This window comes from Diadema antillarum, unplaced genomic scaffold (assembly GCF_040938485.1).
Source record: "Diadema antillarum isolate AM-2024a unplaced genomic scaffold, OU_Dant_1.0 scf00000115, whole genome shotgun sequence".
Taxonomy (NCBI): domain Eukaryota; kingdom Metazoa; phylum Echinodermata; class Echinoidea; order Diadematoida; family Diadematidae; genus Diadema; species Diadema antillarum.
The window spans coordinates 171,639-198,262 of record NW_027271004.1 but is presented as its reverse complement, the minus strand read 5'-3'; the positions used below and the strand labels follow the sequence as shown (position 1 = coordinate 198,262).

Genomic DNA, 26,624 nt, shown 5'->3' with positions numbered 1-26,624 from the left:
CGGCTACACATTTGGCCAAGCTCTGGAGGTAGTCTCGGCCCGGTCTCAGCCCATACACGCAAATTTGGCCAAATTCTGTACCAAATTGCGACCCCAGAAGTGCAATGATCGTGACATCATAGGATATGACATCATAATCCCGCATTTAGCAAAAATTTCTTCGGTGTATGCTACAGAATCATCATCATTAGCAAGTCGGTACGAGGAGAGGTAGTATTTCCAAACTTGTGTTTAAATTCAAGTTGTCATTGAATCATCGTAACTGTAATACATCGTTTTGTTCGTCCTCGTTCATATTCTTGTGCGTAGAAAACAGATAACCAATAAGAGAGCAGCTGTGAGCCTGATGTTCGAAAGTTCGACTGTATAAAAACGGTAGCCTATTGTTCATTGCAACTAACCCCCACCAGCACCTCTGCACTGTGACCCCGGCATGCTCCCAAACGATCATTTGTTTCAGTGACGTATATACGGCACTGGTTTGTTTACAAGCAGAGCACCATTACAACAAAATATTGAAAAGGACTTCAGTAGCGCTATTTTCTTTGGGGCTGTGCCCCTCAGGAAATAGTATTACTGGAGTCACCTCATGCACATAGTTTCAACCAGAACCTCTCAGGCCTGGTATATTTGTATACTATATACACCTTGATACCAACATCACAGTATGCTAAATGCTGATTTTGAATGGCATCACAGCTGCACTTTGGTTTCTCACTTGCAAATTCTCTCGGTGCGGCACCAATATATGGATCTCATACCTCCGACACTGACAGATACACTCTTGCTGGTGCCACTGAAGGCGTGCGTGCAGGTGTAGATGCCTGCATTCTCTGGCTTCATCATCCTGATGATGAGAGTGCCGTTGTTGAGGACCTGGACGTTGCTGGCATCATCACCCCTGGCCACCGGAGAGCTCCCTGTGCCCCCGTTGAAGTGCCAGCTCACCTCCAGGTCAGTGGCGTTGTTGACGAAACAGGTCAGGTACAGTGCTTTGTCCGTTTCATACTGCGGGTTGCTGGGATCGATCCTCATGTCTTTCACTTGACATTTAACAAAGAGCAAACAAAAACAAAAACAAAGTTACATATTGAAGACGACAAGATTCATACATGAAATCAACCAATGGTCACATTACAATAAAGATGCATTTCAAACTTCCAAAATAATTAGTTTGATTGCCCTTTGAAGATATCACACACATTCTTTTGGCAAAATCATCTTCCACCATAAATACAATCCGACCTCTCTTATCTGGACATGTCGGGACTGGTACTCGTCTGGATAAGGGATTTGGCTGGATGTGGGAGACTCGATGTTTAATACGTGCAGCTGCCTACCCAATGGTAGCTAGTATGTATGTAACCTTGTGCAGGTAGTGTACAATGAAACTCTTTCTTTGCAAGATCAGTGCAAAATTTGGGGGTAGTGAATGTTTGAATATATATGTTATTAAGAAGAAAATATGATGAGAATGTATATTAATTAAGTTGGGAATTATACATAACTCATGTGAATTTGTGTAGGAATTGAGTTTGATTTTGAATCCCCCTTTTCCCCATAATTACTACACTTAAAAAAAAAAAATAATGGTGAGATTGTGTCTGAATAATTGACAGATTGGATAAAGGGAGGCCACACAAGAAAGGTCGGACTGTACAAGAATTTTTTTGCAAGATGCAAAAAAACAAAACAAAACAAAACAAAACTGTCAAACTTCCTCTTGGTTTGCCATGCTAGAACACAGAAGAATGTGCCCTGAAGTTTTATTTCACAAATGCCTGAAGTGCCTTTGGTTCAGTGTACGCCATGAGTGGTTCATTCCAAACATGCATCTATAGTCAGATTCAGTGACTCGTCCACTTGTGACCTGGAATACAATTTGTACAGCATGTTAGTAACAAACTAGTATTCTACAATTTCAGGTGAGCCACTTTTTATGGTAATACACTTTCAGATTTTACATAAAAGTATTATGATTTTACACACCTTTATCCAAATTCACAGAGGTGGTTTCAATCTAGTCCATGCTCCATGCGACTTTACATTGCATGCTTGCAAGTGACACTGCACACCGCAGACAGAAGTCCAACAATGAAAATATCCCGACACCCACATAAGAAGGGTGCACTTAAATGCATGAAACATATTTCGTACTTATTTCAGTCCATTGACTACTTAATGACCTTGGATTTTATTCAAATCATAGTTGTGCATTTTGCATATTCCATCTATATCTCTCTCCTAAAGTAGCATTAGAAACAGTAATGACCAGGATTGTACTTACATTCACTGACAGTCAAAGGTACGACGAATGGTACTGGATCCGAAGCATCCTGGCAGAAGTAGTTGCCAGTGTCAGAGATCATGGCATTTTTTATTGTCAGCGTGGAAGTACTGGAGTTCTCAGACAAGGAGCCGATAACCTCATACTTAGATGAGGTGACAAGTCGGGTATCGTTACCGGATGAAAACCGTCGGTACCACTCCAAGTTGGCGGTACTCGGTCCCGAGCAGGTGAAAGTGAATCTGCTGCCTTCTTCGCCAGACAGCGATGCTGGAGACACCTCCACAACTGAAATTATATGTAAGCAGAAGGTAATGAAAGTTACTATGCACCAAATAAAAAGATTCTAGCTATCAGACTAGTTGATTGCTCACCACATGACATACCGTTCAAAGTACCACTGCATGCCGTCCATGCAATTTTTGTTGAGTAAAAATGGATAGCACACGGCTGATGTCACAAACTTTAATACATTGACTCCTGTGATAAATTCACGACCAACACATGAAGTTTTTGCACCAATGCATGTCTCCGACATGACAATAAAAATGCCTTTGCCACACACACTCTATCAGTCACAATCAGGCGTTCAGTCACTCATTTTACTGTCAATAACTTTATTCCGATCGCTTTTTCGTGTACCACTGATGACTGTACTCTGCCACCCATATGCCTTTCAAGAAAAAAAAAAATTGTTGCCATATCTGTACTAAATCAAATTCAAGAATAAGTGCAGACCACATCCATCGATGTCCAAGGTGTTGTATGAAACAAATAGTATATAATGACGGTCTTTAATGCAAAGAGGTTTTAAGTGCATGGCTAGGAGCTGAAGATGCTCAATGTGACTACCAGCACTTTGTCCAAGTGCTAAACAATTTATATACACAGTCACTTAGTGTGCAATTCGCAGAATCTATCAGGGATTGCTTAGAAAATGATCTTTCAGGTAAAGAAATGAAATTGCTCTGATTATTTCTGAGGATTTGCTTATCATTGTTAGACATTAATTATGAACAATGAAAGTGTTTCAGCCAAAATATATCCAAATAAACAATAAAATAGTGATATGGCTCTGATAACTGCAGCTGGTGAAAAAGAAGACAGAAAAAAAAAACAACTAACTAATCTTTTGCAATTGTTCTGCATCAAAAAAAAAAAAAAAAAAATCCACATCAACACTTGCCCAAGTGCTCTGAGAGTAAAAAGAGCAAATGGATAACCAGTGTCTCTGTGGTACAGTGGCATCACAAGTAAGAGACAATGGCAAGATGTTGGTATTGAAAGGGTAAGATGGTCCACAACTTGAAACCAAGAATGTTGCATGGAAGATGTACCCCCTACCACCCCTCCTCCAAAACGAGAAACTTGTTCTTGCGCATGAATGTACACGTATGTGCTTAAGGCTGCGTTCACATAGAAGTATACTATTCGGGTATTCGGGCTCGTTTTTTGAGGGCACGCGAATAGCTTGAATCGAACGATAGGATTTCCTCACACCGGTTCACATAGGAGGGCACTATTCGAAAGTACCGAATAGCTGCGAAAAGTTAAGCAAAGTGGGAATCGAGCTTGTTCGATTTTCTTGCAGCGTATACCGTCTCTCGTTTATGAAATAATTACACTTTTGGTCTGGATTTGCCCTTTAGCAATGTGTAGACTGACATTCTGATGCAGTTTAGAAATTGTTAATAAGATTTGCTGGGATGTAGGAGGAAGAAATCCTCACTGCATGGGATGGTGAGTTGACGGTGCGGGTGATGGTGTACTCGGTGCTCGAATAGCGAATAGTGAATAGCGAATAGCGAATAGCGAATAGCGAATACTTCTATGTGAACGCAGCCTTAAGGAGACAATGGAGATAGCACTGGGACACTAGACTGCTCTCTGGTGCTGTCTTCAGCCTCATTTTTGAACATTTGACTACAGGAGAATGAGCTGTATATTCAAGGATAAGAATCTCCCCCCCCCCCCCATCTTTCTGAAAGTTTGCGTAAACATCTGCATGTGTGCTGCTTTCATAATGTCAAATTTTGGCATACCTTTTCCAGGATGTTGTGTAAATATTTTAGGATGTTGCTGTAACATGTTGAAACCCTAAATTGGACCGCCAAGACGGGGGCAATTACTCAAAGCTATCAACAGTGTACCCCGCTACTTTATTACCACCAAGAACTAAAGACTTCCTGCCGAGCATTTCTCAAGACTGTGCATCAGCATTGAAATTCACTCATCACGAAGTCATGCTATCACACTATCACCTTTACGGAGCACTTTTGTATCAACACGCAATGCATGGTATAGCCTTTACAAATTGTTGATGAGAATTGCATACATTGTAGCTGGGGTACATGGTACTCATGCATGTATTGTAGGCATGGGTATTTTTGATCTATTGACAATCAAAAAATTATACTGACCACCCTACACTTCGTAGATTACAGTAGCTTGTTATCTGCAATGGTACCCATAAAATGTGATAACATGGCATGATTTGATTGCGTGTGATTTGTTTATGAGCCTTCCAAAGCAGTCCCCTTGTGACTATTACAGTGCACTCCTGTTATAACGTACACATTTATAACAAAATTCCAATTACAATTTAGATAGCAACATTATCCCTTTTATGATTTTTATTGTCTATCTGTTTGGTTATAAAATTCCAATATAACGAAGGAAACCTGCCGGTCCCGAGAACCTCGTTATAATGGGAGTACCCTGTACATTGTACTGCAGCACAATCATCTTGAGATCATGATAACCACTGTTATGCGAGTAGCTGTACACCAGTACGCTCTCATTGGGCAACTACACTGTTTGTCAAAGAAAATACAGGTAGGCCATATTTGATGAAGTATATTGCCACTTTTCACACAACAGCGTTAATGGGGAAAAAGGGTAGTAACTGCCTTTAGGAGCAGGTAAAACTACTTGTTTGTCAAATTAAGAAATAAAATACACAGCCAAAGCCTACAAAGTAGTTGTACCAAGAGGGGAGGTCATTGTCACTACTCGCACACCTCCAGCCCCACGTACATTGTATCACCCATGTGTATGCAGAGGTATTAACACTGTACGTGAGTAAACAGCGGTACCTGAATCTCACAGAGGCCAGATCCCTTTGAACACCCTTCCATTGACATTTGGCGAGATATAGAATGTTTTGCTTCTCCTACGTGTATATCGTTAACCTTCACTCCATTGTATTTCGGTTCATAAATGCCTTCTGCAAAGTTTGCTTAGCATGCTGTAAATACAATGATAAGGACTATTGTTTGGGGAAGACTCATCAGTAACATTAGTGTGTAATGCTAGCAAAGAGAGGTGTTGACAAGTCAGCAATGGTATAACATTCATATTGCATAGGGATTGATACCAATTGTACATGTTATACATGCTTGGGAATTGACACAATGCATATAGAGCAGTGTAGGACTGATGAACTGTATCAGTCTTGAAGCCCATAATGGCTTTCAGACCGACCTGTCATTTCAAACACCTGAACATACTGCACTAAACTTTGACTCGACATGGGCAACAAATAAGCCCCACTTCCCATGATACAAATGCCAATATGACTGCATGATAACCGTAAAACGGGGTGAACAGGGACGACGAGGTGAATAGAGACAAAACGGAGGAAAGTTTTTTGAATCTGCATTTTTCATATTTGCTTTGAAACTTTTTTTCTTATTTTATCACAGGATGGAAGGATCATCCAACAGTGTCCAGAAAGTGGTCCATCTGATTTGAAAAAATTCTTTAAGGGTACAGGAGGTCAAAATAAAAAGTTTTCAAAAATATCACAAAAAATCAGGGTGGTGAAAACTTTTCTGCTCCTGTGGCCATTGATTAATGAAATTCGCTGAAAATGTGCATGAATCTAGCCTGCTAGCTACTACACCAAACCTTAGAATTTGAAATAATCATTCCAACAGGAATTTATGACAGCATGTTTTTTCTTCTCATGGGCAAAAAATCAGTTAGACTGGGGTGAACAGGGACACCATGGTGTCGTTTGATTGGCCCTTTAAACTTTCTGTATGATTAAGTTGTATTATAATGTCATAAATTGCCCTGAAATGTTTCTTATGTCCAGCTATTTCCAAAAGTGTGACTCTTAAAATCTAAATCTCTTGACAAGAGAGCAATAAGATCGTGGGATATGTGGCTTCACTTTTGTATTCATAGATGAGAGTGAACTTTGCTGTCTTGACCCTAACTAGAGCGGAAATGGTCTTGGAACCCCGCCGTCACCCACCCACTCAGAAATTTCTTCACTGCCTAAGACAGGCTAGGACTTTTGCACTTGAATTTCAAGACCCTTTTCTCTGTCTTCTGCATGTTTTAATGCCATTAACACATTTGTTTGGGTCAGACCCATACTTCAGGTGCCATATTACAATCACTGTAAGAACTCCCAAAATACCCATAGAAGCTACATACACATGTAATTAGAGTTAAGTATCACTGAATCTAGAGTGTGTGTATAACATTGTACATCATGATTTGCCACTTGGAGAAGTAGTGGGTTAATATTTGAGTGCAATTCAATGGATTAGTAAAGTTTTGACTTACTTTCTAATCTTAACCTTTGACCTGATGGGTCACATTTTTGTATGTCAGCTCGTTTTGTTGGGCTGTTGCCATTTTTTTTTTAAGATTGATTTAACGCTGGAATAGATTGCTCTGAAATGTTTGTATACTATTTTTGCACTCTCTAAATGTAGATGTTCCCTTAATCCAATCTATCGCATGGATTGGAAAAAACTGCCTCTAAACAGCTTTTTTTTTTTTTCAATCAAAACTAGTGTTGTTCCTGTTGACTCCAAATTTGGGGTCAAAACGGACACCGCCATTTTATCAAAAAACATGATTTTCCTCTTAGTATTTTTTTTTTCATAAAACCAAATTAAAGGTATTTTAAGTGGACATAAATTCCCCACATAAGATTCAGTCTTTGGGCTGCATGAAAAAATTTATAATCATGAGAACATTAAAATTGTCCCTATTCACCCCATTTTACGGAATCATAAAAGAAAAGCGCACTCAAACTGTAATTTTGCTGTACGTCCTCCTTTAAACAGAGCTCATGTATGAAATCACGAGCACTATAATCACACAAAATTAGCGCAGAGCACTATACTTGTAGGCCTACATCCATATCCGTACATCAAATAATATCACAATTTCTCCCACTAAACCACTACTGCAGATCATGGTTTAGTCTGGAAACAATTCTATTATAACTATTGTTCACATTTTGTATATTTAAACATACATAGCACTGATACTGAACCTTTTTGCACTAGTTGTTTCTATCCCTCTGTTTTTAGAACTACTTTGAAACACTAAAACTGGGTTCTTCTTTTATCTGCAAATGGTAAATGATGTTTTAAAACAACAGTGGACACTATCTTAACATCTTGTGACTAATAACCATTTGTCATTACAACTGTATGCCTGCCCATATCACATACTCATGTGCACTACCTTATCTGCTCATAATGTTGGAAAAAGCATACATTGCCAATGCATATGATACTGAGGTAGCAATGATATTCCACAGCTCTCGATATCAAACACCAGAGCCTAACTCCAAGGCAACTGCCTGCTTTCATATGCCATTACCCTGATGGTCTGTGTCTGGTGCCTGTGGATACCAGCCAGCCATGTAGGCCTATTACTCTCTGCTCTGCAAATGAAAAAGACAGCTTGGGCTTACAAACATTGTACAAGTTGCACAGCATATTGGTTTAAACTCGGTTGAATTCCAGCTGACCCTTTCAGGGCCAAAATCTTCAAAATGCTTTATTACACTGTCTGTACATTGACATGATACCAATGGGAGTGAATGATCACACAGGCAGGCTGGTACTGTACCTGGTTACCCTGACCCTCAACTCGTTTAAAGGGATAGTACAGTTTTGGTCGAGATGAGAATTAGGCTTTTAAATTTTTGCAAGATACCAAAAAAACACTTATGATATTGTACAGAGCCTACCATTTTAAGAGGAATTCAAAGTTTACTTCATGAAAATCGGGTTTGGAATAACTGAAACATCCAAAAACAAAGTAAAACATAGCGATCGTTACAAAGTGTGGGTCCCACACTTTACTAGAATCGTTCTTTTTTGGATATCTCAGCCATTTCAAAACCAATTTTTATCAAATAAACGTTGAATTCCTCATAAAATTCCATGCTCTTTCATATTTCATATGAGATTTCTCATTGTCTCAGCTAAAAATGTTAGAAACCTGAAATTAGGTCTCAACCAGAACTGTACGATCCCTTGAACCTGTATTCCTGGGAAACTGTGAACAACTTCCTATTCCCTCCCCCCCCCCCCTTCATACCTTCACCTTTTCCCTTTTTTTTTGGGGGGGGGGGATGGGAAGAGGTTTACTGGCCCAGGTCTGCACACCCCTGCAAGATTACTATTTGCTAAAGAAATGTCTATTCATTACACCAGTACCTCTGACAGTCATGCAATGTGGTGGATACACTTGCATCTTCCATTGATATAATATTGATATTTTATTACCTAAATAAGGTAGTTTTACTGGGCAACTGTAGTTGGTATTTTGATTGGTCAGGAAACCACCAGTTTCCAGCTGGCAATATTAGTGGGTGCTGTCTTTTTCAAGATTTCGGCATCAACCTAATGTAAACACTATGGTCAATCACAAAAAGAAAATATGCACAAACCGCAAGCATAAGGGTACTTGAGCTCCGCGTAATGGAAATTTGCTGTTTAATGAGAGTTGTATATCCCCCTCAAGACCAGTCCATATCATATGATTCATTTGTACCCGGTATGTCTCAAGATTTTATCTTTATACAACATCAAATGGGTGAAACTGCTAGCACACCTGACCAAGCCTGAAAGCCAAGGTAAGCAAAAAGGTAAAGGGGGGGGGGGGGCAAGGAATTTGGTGCTCAATACCAGGTATGGACCTTGGACGGGATCACACCAAACAATGGCACAATGCATTCAGGATCAACGTAGCACATAAAATGCTCAGCAGCACCCCAGTTGGCATGCGTAGAGCCTACACTTATCACCAATCAGGCCTTCCTGTGTGCCTCAGTCAGGTCAGATCCTTGTCTGACTGAATCAATGGCATTGACTAGAAAGGGCATGAAAGCTGACCCGTCCACATAACATTTGTATCCAAACAAGTTCCGTAGTGTACATGATACAGTGTATGCATACGCAGACCTATTGTACGTGTACAATGATGTTAACTGCACATGAACGCAACAATATGTGATACATGAAACATCAGTCCATGTTCACACTGAGCAAGACCAAATAATTAAATTCGTAACTTCTGCCCTATCACACAATCAGCAATATCTATCGTGACTACACATCAGTCATTGTTCAATTGAATAAAATGCAAACTAAATGACACCTGCCTATGATGTCATGCCCTCATGATTGCAAACAGGTTGGTGCAACACTTGAGAGGTTATGGCACAATTATCAAATCTAATCTGCATTAACAGCATAGCTTTTACCAACGTCACTATATCTTAATGCACAGATTATGCCATTTCTACAATAAAATTGCACACAACCATATTTTTAGCTCATTTGGCTTTAATAATCATGTCCATCCTGTCTGACCAAGAACTAGGAAAAAAAAAGAGAAAACAATGCTACGGCTTTGTGAAAGAATGGTCACGATGTGATGAATCCCATATATTGTGGGCTCATCCAGGATCCCAGTGCTGTGCAGCTGTAAAGCCAAAAAAAACTATGAACAGATACGTAGGAAGATGGTATGACCTACTTGTACAACATATACATAAAGTGAATTGGGCCCCTTGCTACCATTATAATCTGTTCAGGCCATTCGGATCGTGTTGTTAAATAATGATAATGATAATAATGAAGATGATAATGATACTAATGATAATAATAATAGTAGTAGTAATAATAATAATGATGATGGTGATGATGATGATGATGATAATAATAATAATAATAATAATAATAATAATAATTTAGAATATAATAATACAATATGCTTCAATAGTGCAACAATCCATCAAAGAGATGTTTACAGCACTTTTACGCTTTACGCTTAAGAAAAAGAAATAAACTAGAAATGTCGCTACGGCGACTGGTGTATGCCTCCGCCATAATGCATGGTTCTCCTAATAGGTCTAAAGTACAATGTCTTGACAACGTGTGATGACAGTTTCACACAATTGGCAAAATATTAAAATGACAGGTTTGCCACAAATGTGCTGAATATTCACTTTCCTAGAACTAGGTTCAATTGGATGAATGATTACGTAAAACGTCAGAGTGCATGTATTTGGGGGAACTGATGATTTTTACTTGACTTTTGACCCTTTTATAAGTTTATGCATTGAGTAATTTTCAAGGTATTGAGAAAAAGTATAATTTCAGTATAAAATGGTAAAATAATAGTTCTATCTAAACCTGGCCTTTGACCTTTGACCTCACAGTTCCAAAGAGAATCACTGTTAGGTAGACATGCATAAATATGTAAGTTTCATGATAATACCTTGAGTTACTTTTGAGATATGGAGGAAGAAGTGCAATTTAGCACTTTCACTCGACCTTTGACCTTTTGACCTTTGACCTTTTGGCAAAAAACTTCCCACAGAATATATATTGGGTTATACATGCATACATCAAGTTAAAAAAAAATCCTTTAGGCATTGCATAAATATACGGAAAGTAGTGATATTTCGAGGAGTTGACCTTGACCTTTGACCCCCTGACCTTTGACCCATGACCCCCAACTTCCCTAGATAATCACTGCCCATCGGTACATGCATATATACCAAGTTCCATGAAGAAACCTTGAACCATTTGCGAGATATGGAGAAAAACATGAGATGTCAACCTTTTTTTCACAAAATAACCTGTGACCTTTGACCTTTGACCCCGTGACCCTAAAATACAAACAAAGTATCATCCCCCCAGGATATACCCTCATACCAAGTTTGATGTAAAACCACCTCACGGTTCTTGAGATATCGACAAAAACAAAACGGGACGGACGTGCAGACGTACGGACGGACGGACAACCCGAAAACATAATGCCTCCGGCCACTTCGTTGGCGGAGGCATAAAAAAGTATGTGACATTATTTTTTTTCTTTCTATGACGTGTTAAACAGATGTGTTTTTAGAGATGTTTTAAAGTGATTCCACTGAAGATGACCAGCAAACAGTGACAGGAATATCATTCCAAACTTTTGGTCCAATGTGGGGAAAAAGAAAGTTCCTCACGAATGCCTAACTTTACACTGTAAGTACACTGTATCTGAAATGTAAAAGTGAACATTTTCGGGCATTTCATGCAACAAGAAACTAGCATGAAAATAAAAGCACACATTTTTTTTTTTTTTTTTTTTTTGCTTGTTATGACATGCAACCCTATTTTAGTTTTGAAACTGCAGAAATAAGATCACGCAAAATTCATCTTACAGGCCCCACCAAACATGACAAATTACTCGCTTGAAAATTCCTGTTTTAACAGTAACTAAAGTGCTGCTTCTGGTAAGAGATGACTGCGAGTCAATAAAATTTTGCTGTGTAGGCCCTACACATTTGTACAAATCAAAAGGGGAGTACTTGGCAAAAAAAAAAAAAAAAATTAGACTCATGCGACCAAGGCTGCGTTCATGCAAAACTAGAATTGCGTTTCTAAACGCATTTAGTCGCTAAACGTGTTTAGTTGCGTTGCGTTTATGCGATTTTCCCATTTAAACGCGTTTCAAAACGCCGATCTGAAATGCGGAAAAAAGGGCGTTTTGAATCATGATTCTGCTAGAATCACAATCGCAGAAACCGCATGAACGCAACCGTGATTTCAATCATTATTCTGGACGTCGCTGTGCGCATGCGTGTCTCACAGGGTATCCCACAGCTTAGAACTGGTTCTGTTCACGCGCTTGTGTACGTCTTATGAATCGTGTGTTTCGGTACCATACCTGCACTAGTTTGTTTATATCAACGTCATACACCGATTCTATGCTAGTATCTAGCTGTTTATTATAATAATACATGTAATTACTCTCCAAATGAGTTGATAACATAATGGCTGCAGCTGTGTCTACCAAGGGAAACAATTGGAGAGACGAAGAATTAAGATTATTCCTCGATCTGTGGACAGAGCCTGAATGCCACAGCTTATTAGAAGGTATTCACCGAATTAAAAACGTATAGGCCTACAATATTAATAAACTGACTGATCAGTTGGCAGAAACAGGAGGTCAGGCTCGAGTTGCAGAGACAAGGTAAAACTGCGCAGTGCGCTGCGCAGTGGCAAAGGATGAGCTGGGCCAGAATCAGCGTTGTGCAAGCCCGCATGAACGCTCTTCCGCGGAGACCGTGATTTGAAATGCCGTTTTGAATCATGATTCATGTTTGTGATTCTGGCTACGAAATTCGCATGAACGCGCCGCAAGATGGTTATTCTGATTTAGAACATAAAGAAAAACAAAAGGCAAGGGGCTACAGGCCAACTTGTCTGCTTGCCTTGGGTATTAAAACTATTAAGAACTCTCTGTCAGACGAGTGTCATACAGTAGATGATTAACTGCCTCTTCAAAATAAGGGACCATTACCCACAAGCCGTTCCAGTTTGGTGGGAGCTTCATTTAAGTTACAACACATTAAAAAGTGTACCTGATTCAGTGTCAATTAATATGACTACTGCAAAAGTGGAAAATTTTGCAGTGTTTAATGAACACTTTTGCTTGCTATATGTTCCAGTAGTTTGTCTTGATTCCGCAGAATTAAAAACATGCGAAACTAATCTTAACCTGCCGAGCACAAAAAAATTACTCACGTAAAAATGTCCACTTTTACAGTAAAATGTCTATTATTTGCTGGATATTTTAAAGACTTTCAGGTCATTATACCTTTAGTGATGATTAATAAAACGACAATTACACCATGAGAGAATTTTCTCTTTAAGGCACACAGAATATTAAACAAAACACATCTGCTAACCAAGAACAGATGGGAAAACGGGATGGGAAGTGAGGGGAAAAGGGTGAGTGATAAGGAAGGCTAAAAGAGCACTGAAAGAGCTATTGAGCTCTCATGCAATTGACAGAAACGGCCCCATGAAATGCAGAGTGATGGCTTTCACAAGCTATAAAACTTTATTGCAAACCTTTATCATTATTCAATTGCCTGGACCAACTGATACATCGCAGGCAAAACATTCAAATACCAAGGTATACAAAATGTCAGTTGGATTTCCTCTTGCTTTCAATCCCCCCCCCCTTTCATGCCAAAAGTCAAGGTTGACAAATGCAATTTACATTGACAAGAATGTGTATTCTTACATTATTTTTCTTGTGTTATTCCAAACACAATAAGTCTGGATACCTTTGCATAAAATATCAACCTTATTCCCTTGTTGACAAATGGTCCCACATGCAATATAAACAGACAGGTACAATGTACAAGAACAATATGGTAAAACTAGACATTTTCATATATTTCACAAGGAGCCAAGATTTGAAAAATTAGATTGCATGCAAAAGTTCTTGTCTCCATTGTCTACAATCGCATGTACATTGAAAGTGCTGTGAAAAAAGGCTGTAGGCTTCAATTCATGAAAATTTCATGCCACAAATATTTCTGGTTTTGTATTGTAGTATGCCATCTGATACATGTAGACAGATACAAACTTACACAGGTGAAAAGTAAAGTACCGTACACTATATATTGTATTCAGTCTTTTGGAAATGTCCACAGTCACATTATACTGTATTTAAGCTATTACATGTATTTTCGTGAGGGTTTAATTTTCACGAATTTTGTGAATCACTCTTGGACCATGAATTTAACAACGCCCGAAAATGTTGTCATGCGCTAGGGTAATAGTATTACACTTACATTATAAAATAGCCTACATGTTGGTTTCCATTCGCGAAAACAATACCTCCTCATTTGTGAAAATATCTGTACGCGAAAATAACAGCTCATACAGTATTCATGGAGATAAATTAATTCTATGAGGTAATATTCCATAACTCACCACCCCTACAAATGTACCTCCACCTCTACCTCCCCCCTCTCCCCCCCCCCCCCCCCCCCCCAAGAAGAGCAAGAAATAACGAAAAACAAAAGAGGGGACTTCATGGACTCTGACAGAGAACAATACAAACACAGCATATGGTAAGCATCCTCAAGCACCATACACCTGTTGTGAATCTGGGCTTCCCACCTCCCTGGTTCAAGGCACTGCTATCTCTCTCTTGAGAAGTTCCTTGCCCATAATCATTACTGGATGATGCCAAATGACACACAAAGTGCAGCCAGCCCTTAGGTAGGGTGGAAAGCTCCTGTATGTCACCAGTCTTTGCAGTGTCTCTTTTCATTTGTCAGGCTCATAACTCCTAGTCTACACACCCAAAAAAAATATACAAAATGTATGTACAGACCCTGTCAAATCCAACTTCCATCGAGTCCTTTGGTACGATCATACAATGCGTAATACTATTTCTACAGTATATATTTGAGCTTGTGTTGTACAACGTATTCACAGTAAACACATCAATTTTACTCCTGCCCCATTTTTTTTTCCGGGGGGGGGGGGGTTGTTTTGTTTTGTTTTGTTTGCATATTGTCTATAAAAAACCTTCTTGTTTTCCTCAGCTGAACTTGTAAGCTGTAATCTGAAGTGAGCCTTTGAATCTTAGGGTCTATACAATTATGTATGTACATGTACACAGTCATGTTGAATTTATCTGTTTAAACTTTAAACAAACACTTTGCATTGCTACGCATCACGTCATGCAAAAAGTCCTTTTTACGTCACAAACTGTTTCTAATCAATAAGAGAGAGGGACAGAAAGGTAAACATTATCTTAGTTCAAGCATAATGAATCGCACAATTGACTTTACCTTGAGCTTTCAGAAAGCAGAGGGAATATTACCCTTAACATACATGTACAAGAATGTATAACTGTACATTGTATGTCAGTAACAAGTCAAAGGAATGTATACTTTTCATTGAAAAAAAAAAATTGAGGAATTCTCTTTTACATATTTTTTCTTATTACATGTTGATTTCCTGCAGTGTAACAAGCCAGACGAATGCATGCTTTTCATAAAAAAGAACATTTTGTGAAATTCTCCTCTATACATTTGTACATATGCATGGCTCAGATACTAGGTTCCGCTACCCTAATACACAGACTTTGTAGGTCACAGACAAAAAAAAAAAAAAAAAGTTGTATCTAAATACAGTAATTGTTGTATTCCAAAATAAAAACTTACTCGTCTGTCAACAAAAATTACGCAAAGAACCTACAGAAACCATCTTTAGCAATTTTTTCATGATTTTTGCTGAATTGTGGAGGATTATGGGATAATTCATGCTGTACTTTACAAGAAAAATTGTTACATGTATGTGAAATTTTAAAATATTTGTCTCCTTGTCCCTTTCTAAAAGGAAAGAATATGGAAAAGAGTGATAAGTGATGAATTGGTAAGAGAAGGAAGTTTCTCATGACAACACTTCCTGAACAATTAGGAGTTCTAATACAGTACATGGGTGGGGCCTGCAGAAAAGAGTGATTATGCTCATATAGTCATAACTCTTGGTGTCCAAGGGTGAGGAAAAAAAGATAGTAGACACTAACAGCACAGTTCATACAACTATTGTTCCTACAATGTAAGTTTTAACAGAGTGTTGGAAACAACTTGAATTACAAACAAGAGAGAAATGAAGCAAATCAGTGAATCACATTCATTAAAATACACAGCTCTATTTTCTCTTTCATATTTTTTTTTTGTGTGTCCATGTGTTACAAGGGAATCACCTACATTAATCTGGACTAATTTAAATTTTCAAAAAACATTGAATATATTGAACAAAGTCCAATAAGTAATAAACATACATGAAAAAATAATGCAACTTCTTTATATTGCTTCATTAATTTTCTGAATGAGTCAACATTTTGTCATTGGTGTCCACTGCGGACAAGAATTGTTATGAGCAAATCACTTTTCAACTGCATCATATTTATTCTAGATGGCTTCAATTTTACACTTGTGGCATTCAGGACCATGTGGATATAAAGTTTTTTTGTTGTTGTTGGTGTGTGTGGGTTTTGTTTTTTTCAAAATAGGTGACATTGTTCCACAATGCAGGAATGAGTGGAAGGTCACACTAACCCCCCCCCCTCCCCTTCCCCCCCCCAAAAAAAAACAAAACCAAACAAACATGATGCCTCCATCTACATACAAAGTATTGGTGCCATATGACAAGATATAAATTGTGTCAGAGATAAAAACAAACAGAAGAAAAAAACACTAACACAAATGGATAAACAGACAAGAAATTACTTAAATTAACAAGGAAAAGTAGAAATTACGCGGTGCGTAATATATGTCCCCGCCGGAAGTAGCATTTAGTAGCAAAATGTACAATATAGGTAAAAAGATCAAGGTCAAAGGTCAAAGAAGTCAAAGGTCAAAATTCTATGTAGAAGTTTTGAAGCCCTCACCTAGTGCCATCACATAAAGCAAACGGAATCGAAATCGAGTTAGAAATGGCGAAGGAGTAGCATTTTGTAGCCAATGTACAATATAGGTAAAAAATCAAGGTCAAAGGTCAAAGAAGTCAAAGGTCACAATTCTGTGTAGAAGTTTTGAAGCCCTCACCTAGTGCCATCACATAAAGCAAACGGAATCGAAATCGGGTTAGAAATGGCGAAGGAGTAGCATTTGGTAGCAAAATGTACAATACAGGTCAAAAATCAAGGTCAGAGGTCAAAGAAGTCAAAGGTCAAAATTCTGTGTAGAAGTTTTGAAGCCCTCACCTAGTGCCATCACTCAGCAAACGGAATTGAAATCGGGTTACAAATGGCGAAGGAGTAGCATTTTGTAGCAAAATGTACAATATAGGTCCAAAATCAAGGTCAAAGGTCAAAGAAGTCAAAGGTCAAAATTCTGTGTAGAAGTTTTGAAGCCCTCACCTAGTGCCATCACATAAAGTAAACGGAATTGAAATCGGGTTAGAAATGGCGAAGGAGTAGCATTTTGTAGCCAATGTACAATATAGGTAAAAAATCAAGGTCAAAGGTCAAAGAAGTCAAGGTCAAAATTCTGTGTAGAAGTTTTGAAACCCTCACCTAGTGCCATCATATAAAGCAAACGGAATCAAAATCGGGTTAGAAATGGCGAAGGAGTAGCATTTTGAAGCAAAATGTACAATATAGGTCAAAGGTCAAGGTCAAAGGTCACAACTGAAATTCTGTATAGAAGTTTCAAAGCTCCCATGTAGTGCTATCATATAAAGCAAACAGAATCAAAATCGGGTTAGAAATGGCGAAGGAGTAGCATTTTGAACATTTTGATCACACACGGACGCACAGACAGACGGACGGACGGACAGACGGACACACAGACACACACACGTACGGAGCCCGTTTCATAGTCCCCTGCTCAAACTCGTTCGGCGGGGACAACAATTTCTTCAAGCTGATTCTGCCTGAAGATCAAGAATTTTGGATGACTTATCCAGTTGATCCATACCAGATCATACCAATACAAAGTACCAGTACTTGATTCAGGATTTTTTTTAAAGAAACGGATTATTAAAGCACCTCATCACCTGTATATTTGTACATGGTACAAAGTAGCAGCCACAATTGTCATGAATTCAGTGAAGTTATGCCTGGGTTCTACACAATGGATCATTGCCATCTGTATCTGGTTGTACTTGATATCCTGTCTCTCCTGTTTTCAAAGCACTTTGATGAAAAGGGAACGTTCCAAACATAAGATTTGTTTGAATTTAGATACAAGTACGTACATGTACGTATGTAGCTTGTTGTTTCGCGCTATTCCTTATGGTCTGAAGTGTGTCGTAACAATATGATCACTTCAACACAATATCAGTTTTATGGAAAATATTTCCCTTCATGCTACTACAGTACCAGCAAGGTGTCAAACTAGTACATGTTTATTTATAATGCAGCCATCATCTGGTCAAGGTTCATACCATGCTGAATGCCACATACCCTGACTTTATTAATACTACCGATCAAAATTCTTCTAAGAACACATTACAGGGCATATTTAATTTCAAAAGACGCATAGGGTATGGAAATACAATATCAGTTGTAATGGGTGCTTCATTAATACACACTGTGAAAAATAGGATCTTCCTTGCACAATTTAACATCAAGTGCCACGATGTTCATGTCCGCTTTAGACAATGAAAAAAAAAATGGAGTACACTGCAACTACAGTGAACAGCATGGCCAAGGTTTCATCAAAATTGGGCCAAACAATTTTAGCAAGACATGGTAGACTCTTTAAAGCTGATTTTGTTCGTTTGTTTGTTTCTTTTTTCTTCACACAGATATGTGATAGTCGCAATCACAAGTGCAAATTAGAGACTTAATGATGTCATTACCTCACAAGTCTTCGTAGGCCATCTGACTTTACCATATTTCATTTTTCTCACACTGTCGCATACAAGTACACTGTATGATCAAAATGAATGTTTGATCTTTACGATCAAATTATCATGCATGCAGTCTTGCAATAACCAAGCAACAATGATAATAACTATTTAAACTGGGAACAGGGTTGGCCATCGACTTATATCTAATGTACCATAACTTGTTTTGTTTTTCAATTGTAGCAGCTACCATGGTTCATGTATAATGTACATTGTAGATTTACAAGCAAGGATAAATCTCAGTAGCTGATGTTGTGATGCTAATCAGATGATCAAGGAAGTTACTGCGACACTGTACAACTGTTCTACACTTATGGTATAAACTTACAAGTTAATGTACATGTACAGTTGTACAACAGTGTATGTACTTTGACTCCTTACAACCACCATATACAGTACAATACGGTATACATAATCCATAATGCCCCTAAGAGAGTAAAAACTCCCCGACATTTATGGCCTTTTACATTTGTACATGTAAGTATTTATAACCAATGATTAGATTCTCAAGCTCACTTGTTATCTAATAAACTCAAATCATTGTACAGATTGTAAATTTACCACTGCCCACAGCATCCCTGGATAAAGGAAAGAATCCATGGGTAGATTTAATAACGAGTTGTGTGAAGGGACAGACAATCCAAAACAATCCTTTTTGTTGTTTTGTTTTTTGTAAAGCGCAATCCAATACAATGTTCTTATGAAGCACCACCAATGCATCGCCCCTCATACAATTTACACACTCACACAATAGTCAATAGGATCACACAGGGTCATCTTCTCTTTTTTTTTTTCTTCACTCAAACTTGCTTTTTACTTGCTCTCCACACTGGATCAGTGATTTCGATGTGGCCTCCTGGAATTCCTACTTTATTCTATAATGGCAAACCCCAAAGACCATCTCTCAACAGCAGGGCTTTATGATCTACACACTAAATGCATTTTTTCTATGTCTGGTCCTTTATAAACTGTATAGTGTAATTCTGTGTCTGAGGACTGAATTGTATTGGAAATAACAATACTGCACTGCAAACAACAGCAGAAGTTCTTAAGGCCACCGCACACTACACGATCAGACTGGTCTTAAAGTCTTAAGCCAAGCTGGGTCTTAAGACCAGTCGTACGACCGGACACCGCACACTATACGACCCGACTGTAAAGCGCGCACAGTGCGCTTCGCAGTGCGCACTGTGTGCGCTTGCATTTTACTGCATTGTGAATGGCTGAAAGCCTACGACCAGTCGTAGAAATTCAACATGTCAAATCTCTACGACTGGCGCTAAGACCCAGTCGTACGACTAGAAAATGGCAAGACTGTGACGTCACACTTCTAGTCTTAAGGTCTTAAGACCGGTGAATCGGGGCAAAATCGTGTAGTGTGAGGCGGGCTTTACATGCTAATGGTGATTGTACAACAGACACAACAATACTATTTAAACAGTAAAATAACAACAACAAAAAAAGGTCTAATATCTGTGCCCTGACATGATGCCATACTGTCTTTCGAGAACATTCCCAGAAATTGTCCCTCATTTCCTGCACTTATCAGTACTGAATACTAGCTCCCACAAGTTGAATATATTAGACGAGACACTTGGATAGCCATGTGACCTGGGTACTTTGTGATCTCAGTTTACATTGTACAACTTTGTAGGTGACTGGTATAAACGTACCATACATTCATGCGACAATACAAACTGTACCATTGCATACATCTGGTAGGGAAATTACAACGAGCATAGGCCTACACTGTATGTGAGCAGGGAATAATTTTCCTGGTATCGCATTGCAATTTGCTAGATGCGTTTTTACACCACTGCTACACAAATAATTTTTTTTTGTGCAGCAGTTTTCTTCCAAAGAAGTGTACAGGATACCATTTGAAATATTGTTCATCAGCTGTAATTGCTAATCAAATTTGAGATGGAAAATTACTCCCTGGTGAGAAGCAATACTCCTAGCATGTGCTTCCATGAAACTACAACTTTGAAACAACAGCATCACTATTAGCAGGTACTATGTCCTGATCATTCCATTCAAGAAGACACCCTTCTGAATATTTTCAAGGGTTACAAGTGTACATGGTGGAGGGAGGAACCACATCATTTCAGACGACTGTGGCTATGGAACTTTACTGTTGAGCTGTGCAGTTTGTCCATGAATGCATACATTGCTACTGTATATCAGTAGGCCTATAATAAACTGTAGATCAGTGATTCTCCATACATGCAAAACGACAGCAAAAAGAGACAGAGAGAGGAATGCCGACACTGACTACAAGCCTCTCAATTGCATATGGGTGTGTGTTTTTGGGAACACAGATGTGACTAATCCTACTGGATTAGTCACAATCCAGTACGTATATCCATTATCAATCCACAATTAAAATTGAAAAAAAAAATGCACATCCCTGGCACACATGAATGCATTGTATCATGTGCTCATACAGTGTACATACTGTATCGGCATGTTGTACTCACCCCCTAATCTTCCCCTCCCCTTTGTAATTGTATATATACACTGTTAATAATTGTATATATACACTGTATAATTGTATATATACACTGTTTGTAATTGTATATATACACTGTTAATTTTACCACTGTACGTACAAATATGCAATGTACAGGCTTCTCAACCCTGCAGCCTACAGTACAAGTAAAGACACAGGAGTAACAAAAACAATTGCGATTTTACTTTTGACACTGGTCAGAACATTTTACCTACAAGTACATGTAGGGGTCCCACCGTTGTAAATTATTCAGACTAATAAAAACACTTTTACATGCTGTAGACTATTTGCATACAGTATTATATCACAATCGTTGCATTTCACTCAAGTGCAACTAGTGCTGCAGTTATGAAAAAATATCAAGAAGATTATGAATTAAAGGTACTGTTTATAGTGGGGCAGATATGTAACAAAAATTGGTCGAAATGCTCACATCCGGCGGAAAGTATGAAATTTTGCATATAGGGGTATTTTGGGGCGCTGATTTCAAAAATTGCCGCATCCAAGAGATCTGACCACTGGGTCGGCCGCCATTTTGAATTCCAATATGGCCACCATGACGAAACGACGAAATCCCTATATCTTTGGTTCCACGTGACCTGTAGCACTGGTATTTGCTACACAGGGGTATTTCGACATTCTCAGTTCAATAATGGATTGATATTTGATGTCTAACAAACCACACGGCCGCCATTTTGAATTCCAAGATGGCCGCCAAGAAGAAACGTTGAAAAGCCCTAGTTTGAGTTCTAAATGACAAACGGAGCTTAAATTTGGTGCACCAAGGTATGTGAACATACAAAAGTAAATAAAAGACAAATTTGTCATGCCAGACAAGCTGCATGGCCGCCATTTTGAATTCCAATATGGCCGCCCAGACAAAGTGTTGAAAATCCCTATCTTGATCGAGTTGTAAATGAAGAGCCATTGGCATTTAGCACACAAAAGTATGTTAACATGTTGGATTGAATAATGGATAAATTGAAAATGTCCGGCAAGCTGCATGGCCGCCATCTTGAATTTCAATATGGCCGCCCAGACGAAAATCATGAAATCCCCTATCTTGAGTGCCAAATGGCATATAGAGGGAAATTTTGTTGCAGCATTGCTGCACACGTTTCTTATGCATTGTGTAGGCCATAATCAACAGTTGTGCAGCCATACGTTTCAGTTTTGGCATCAGTTTCAGTTTATTTTATTTTGATTACGGCAATTTGCTTCAGCAAAGCTGTTCTTCTGCAAATCCGAGTATATCTGAGCAACATAAAAATAGCAGAAATAGATACAAACTACATAAATAGTAATAAAGAAAGTGACAAGTGTCAGGTAACAACAAAAACAACGAAACATTTTTAAAAAGTAGAGCAAAAGAAAAAAACGAAAACAGAACAAAAAGCTACAGTAACATAATATTTCGACAATATCAAATAGAGACAGAAAGAGAAAAAAAGAGAGAAAAAAATCCTGAGCAATTGCTTTGACTACAGAAGGGATATGTCAAGAGCTTGTTTGAAGCTGGACAGAGAGAGCCTACATTTCAAATCATAAGTTAACCGATTCCAACACTGGCCTCCTCGAATAGAAAGAATTCTTTTCCCAACCTTTGTTCTTGCCTTATATCATATAAATTCTTCTCAAAGTTTCGTATGTCTTTATGAGGTCAGTGGATACCATTCCAACCATTTCATCCTTATCTAAGTTATGGAGCATTTATTCTTTGACACAATAAGGAAAGTAGTCATAGTGGAATGGACATGTCTGAAGCCTGATTGATTTGGATTTATGATACAATTTCTATTCAAATAGTCATACAACTGCTTAAAGTTGAGTTTTTCAAATACCTTTGTAATAACAGATTAAATAGATATGGGTTCTTAATTACCCATCTCACTTTGACTGCCACTGTTATACACTGGCATAACTTTTGAGACCTCTCATTGTTCTCGAATGCAATCACAAATGCATGAAAGATTACATATATTCCGAAGTGGTTTTGGAATTATACGCATATCAGGTTTTACCAATGTTATTGGTATAGTGTCCATTCCATATGAGTTTTTCATTGGCATACTTTTAACAGCTGTCACAATATCTTCTTCAGTCACATTTTCAAATGAGAACAAGGAACTCCCTTTCAATCTCATCTTCTACTGCTCATCTCGAAAGCATTGTCCTAAAAGAGAGAAAAAAAAATCCTGAGCAGTTGCTTAGGCTGCAGAAGAGATATTTCAAGAGCTCGTTTGAAACTGGACAGAGAGAGCCTACATTTCAAATCATAAGCTAACCGATTCCAACTCTGGCCTCCTTGAATAGAAAGAGTTCTTTTCCCCAACTTCTGTTCTTGTATTACATAATATGAATTCTTCACAAAATTTCGTATGTCTTTATGAGGTCAGTGGAGACCATTCCAACCATTTCATCCTTATCTAAGTTATGGAGCATTTCTTCTTTGACACAATAAGGAAAGTAGTCATAGTGGAATGGACATGTCTGAAGCCTGATTGATTTGGGTTTATGATATAATTTCTATTCAAATAATCACACAACTGCTTAAAGTTGAGTTTTTCAATTACCTTTGTAATAACAGATTAAATAGATATGGGTTCTTAATTACCCATCTCACTTTGACTGCCACTTTTATACACTGGCATAACTTTTGAGACCTCTCATTGTTCTCGAATGCAATCACAAATGCATGAAAGATTACATATATTCCGAAGTGGTTTTGGAATTATACGCACATCAGGTTTTACCAATGTTATTGGTATAGTGTCCATTCCATATGAGTTTTTCATTGGCATACTTTTAACAGCTGTCACAATATCTTCTTCAGTCACATTTTCAAATGAGAACAAGGAACTCCCTTTCAATCTCATCTTCTACTGCTCATCTCGAAAGCATTGTCCTAAAAGAGAGAAAAAAAAAATCCTGAGCAGTTGTTTAGGCTGCAGAAGAGATATTTCAAGAGCTCGTTTGAAACTGGACAGAGAGAGCCTACATTTCAAATCATAAGCTAACCGATTCCAACTCTGGCCTCCTTGAATAGAAAGAGTTCTTTTCCCAACTTCTGTTCTTGTCTTACATAATATGAATTCTTCACAAAATTTCGTATGTCTTTATGAGGTCAGTGGAGACCATTCCAACCATTTCATCCTTATCTAAGTTATGGAGCATTTCTTCTTTGACACAATAAGGAAAGTAGTCATAGTGGAATGGACATGTCTGAAGCCTGATTGATTTGGGTTTATGATATAATTTCTATTCAAATAATCACACAACTGCTTAAAGTTGAGTTTTTCAATTACCTTTGTAATAACAGATTAAATAGATATGGGTTCTTAATTACCCATCTCACTTTGACTGCCACTTTTATACACTGGCATAAATTTTGAGACCTCTCATTGTTCTCGAATGCAATCACAAATGCATGAAAGATTACATATATTCCGAAGTGGTTTTGGAATTATACGCACATCAGGTTTTACCAATGTTATTGGTATAGTGTCCATTCCATATGAGTTTTTCATTGGCATACTTTTAACAGCTGTCACAATATCTTCTTCAGTCACATTTTCAAATGAGAACAAGGAACTCCCTTTCAATCTCATCTTCTACTGCTCATCTCGAAAGCATTGTCCTAAAAGAGAGAAAAAAAAATCCTGAGCAGTTGCTTAGGCTGCAGAAGAGATATTTCAAGAGCTCGTTTGAAACTGGACAGAGAGAGCCTACATTTCAAATCATAAGCTAACCGATTCCAACTCTGGCCTCCTTGAATAGAAAGAGTTCTTTTCCCAACTTCTGTTCTTGTCTTACATAATATGAATTCTTCACAAAATTTCGTATGTCTTTATGAGGTCAGTGGAGACCATTCCAACCATTTCATCCTTATCTAAGTTATGGAGCATTTCTTCTTTGACACAATAAGGAAAGTAGTCATAGTGGAATGGACATGTCTGAAGCTTGATTGATTTGGGTTTATGATATAATTTCTATTCAAATAATCACACAACTGCTTAAAGTTGAGTTTTTCAATTACCTTTGTAATAACAGATTAAATAGATATGGGTTCTTAATTACCCATCTCACTTTGACTGCCACTTTTATACACTGGCATAACTTTTGAGACCTCTCATTGTTCTCGAATGCAATCACAAATGCATGAAAGATTACATATATTCCGAAGTGGTTTTGGAATTATACGCACATCAGGTTTTACCAATGTTATTGGTATAGTGTCCATTCCATATGAGTTTTTCATTGGCATACTTTTAACAGCTGTCACAATATCTTCTTCAGTCACATTTTCAAATGAGAACAAGGAACTCCCTTTCAATCTCATCTTCTACTGCTCATCTCGAAAGCATTGTCCTAAAAGAGAGAAAAAAAAATCCTGAGCAGTTGCTTAGGCTGCAGAAGAGATATTTCAAGAGCTCGTTTGAAACTGGACAGAGAGAGCCTACATTTCAAATCATAAGCTAACCGATTCCAACTCTGGCCTCCTTGAATAGAAAGAGTTCTTTTCCCAACTTCTGTTCTTGTCTTACATAATATGAATTCTTCACAAAATTTCGTATGTCTTTATGAGGTCAGTGGAGACCATTCCAACCATTTCATCCTTATCTAAGTTATGGAGCATTTCTTCTTTGACACAATAAGGAAAGTAGTCATAGTGGAATGGACATGTCTGAAGCCTGATTGATTTGGGTTTATGATATAATTTCTATTCAAATAATCACACAACTGCTTAAAGTTGAGTTTTTCAATTACCTTTGTAATAACAGATTAAATAGATATGGGTTCTTAATTACCCATCTCACTTTGACTGCCACTTTTATACACTGGCATAACTTTTGAGACCTCTCATTGTTCTCGAATGCAATCACAAATGCATGAAAGATTACATATATTCCGAAGTGGTTTTGGAATTATACGCATATCAGGTTTTACCAATGTTATTGGTATAGTGTCCATTCCATATGAGTAAGTTTTCATTGGCATACTTTTAACAGCTGTCACAATATCTTCTTCAGTCACATTTTCAAATGAGAACAAGGAACTCCTTCTCGATCTCATCTTCTACAGCTCATCACGAAAGCATTGTCCTGAGCAGACACATAGTTCTGTGCATGGTAGATTGGCTGCGGAACATCTGCAATTTCCAGCACACCGTTTTTTACACTTGCACTTGACCAGCTCTCGGCACCCTTTTGACGCTTCTGGCATTACTGTCCAGAATGGATGCCAGACATCATCGTCATTTTTCGCCCATCCCCAATCTGCAGGCGAAGGCAGCTCTGGGTTTGCAACTTGGGACTGTCCCCATACGTGACCAGCCTGGAAA

The 26,624-nt window shown here is 38.2% G+C and overlaps 1 protein-coding gene across 1 annotated transcript in view; it reads right to left on the bottom strand.

Moving 5' to 3' along the window:
• The window catches only part of LOC139719790 (neuroplastin-like), a 63,384-nt gene that overhangs the window by 4,924 nt on the left and 31,836 nt on the right, over window positions 1-26,624 (bottom strand). The window contains exons 2-3 of the mRNA XM_071631175.1: window positions 2,288-2,575; window positions 762-1,043 (exon numbers count right to left, since the gene is read on the bottom strand). Of these exons, the coding sequence (XP_071487276.1) occupies window positions 762-1,043; window positions 2,288-2,575 (570 nt within the window). The remainder of the gene's footprint in view (window positions 1-761; window positions 1,044-2,287; window positions 2,576-26,624) is intronic.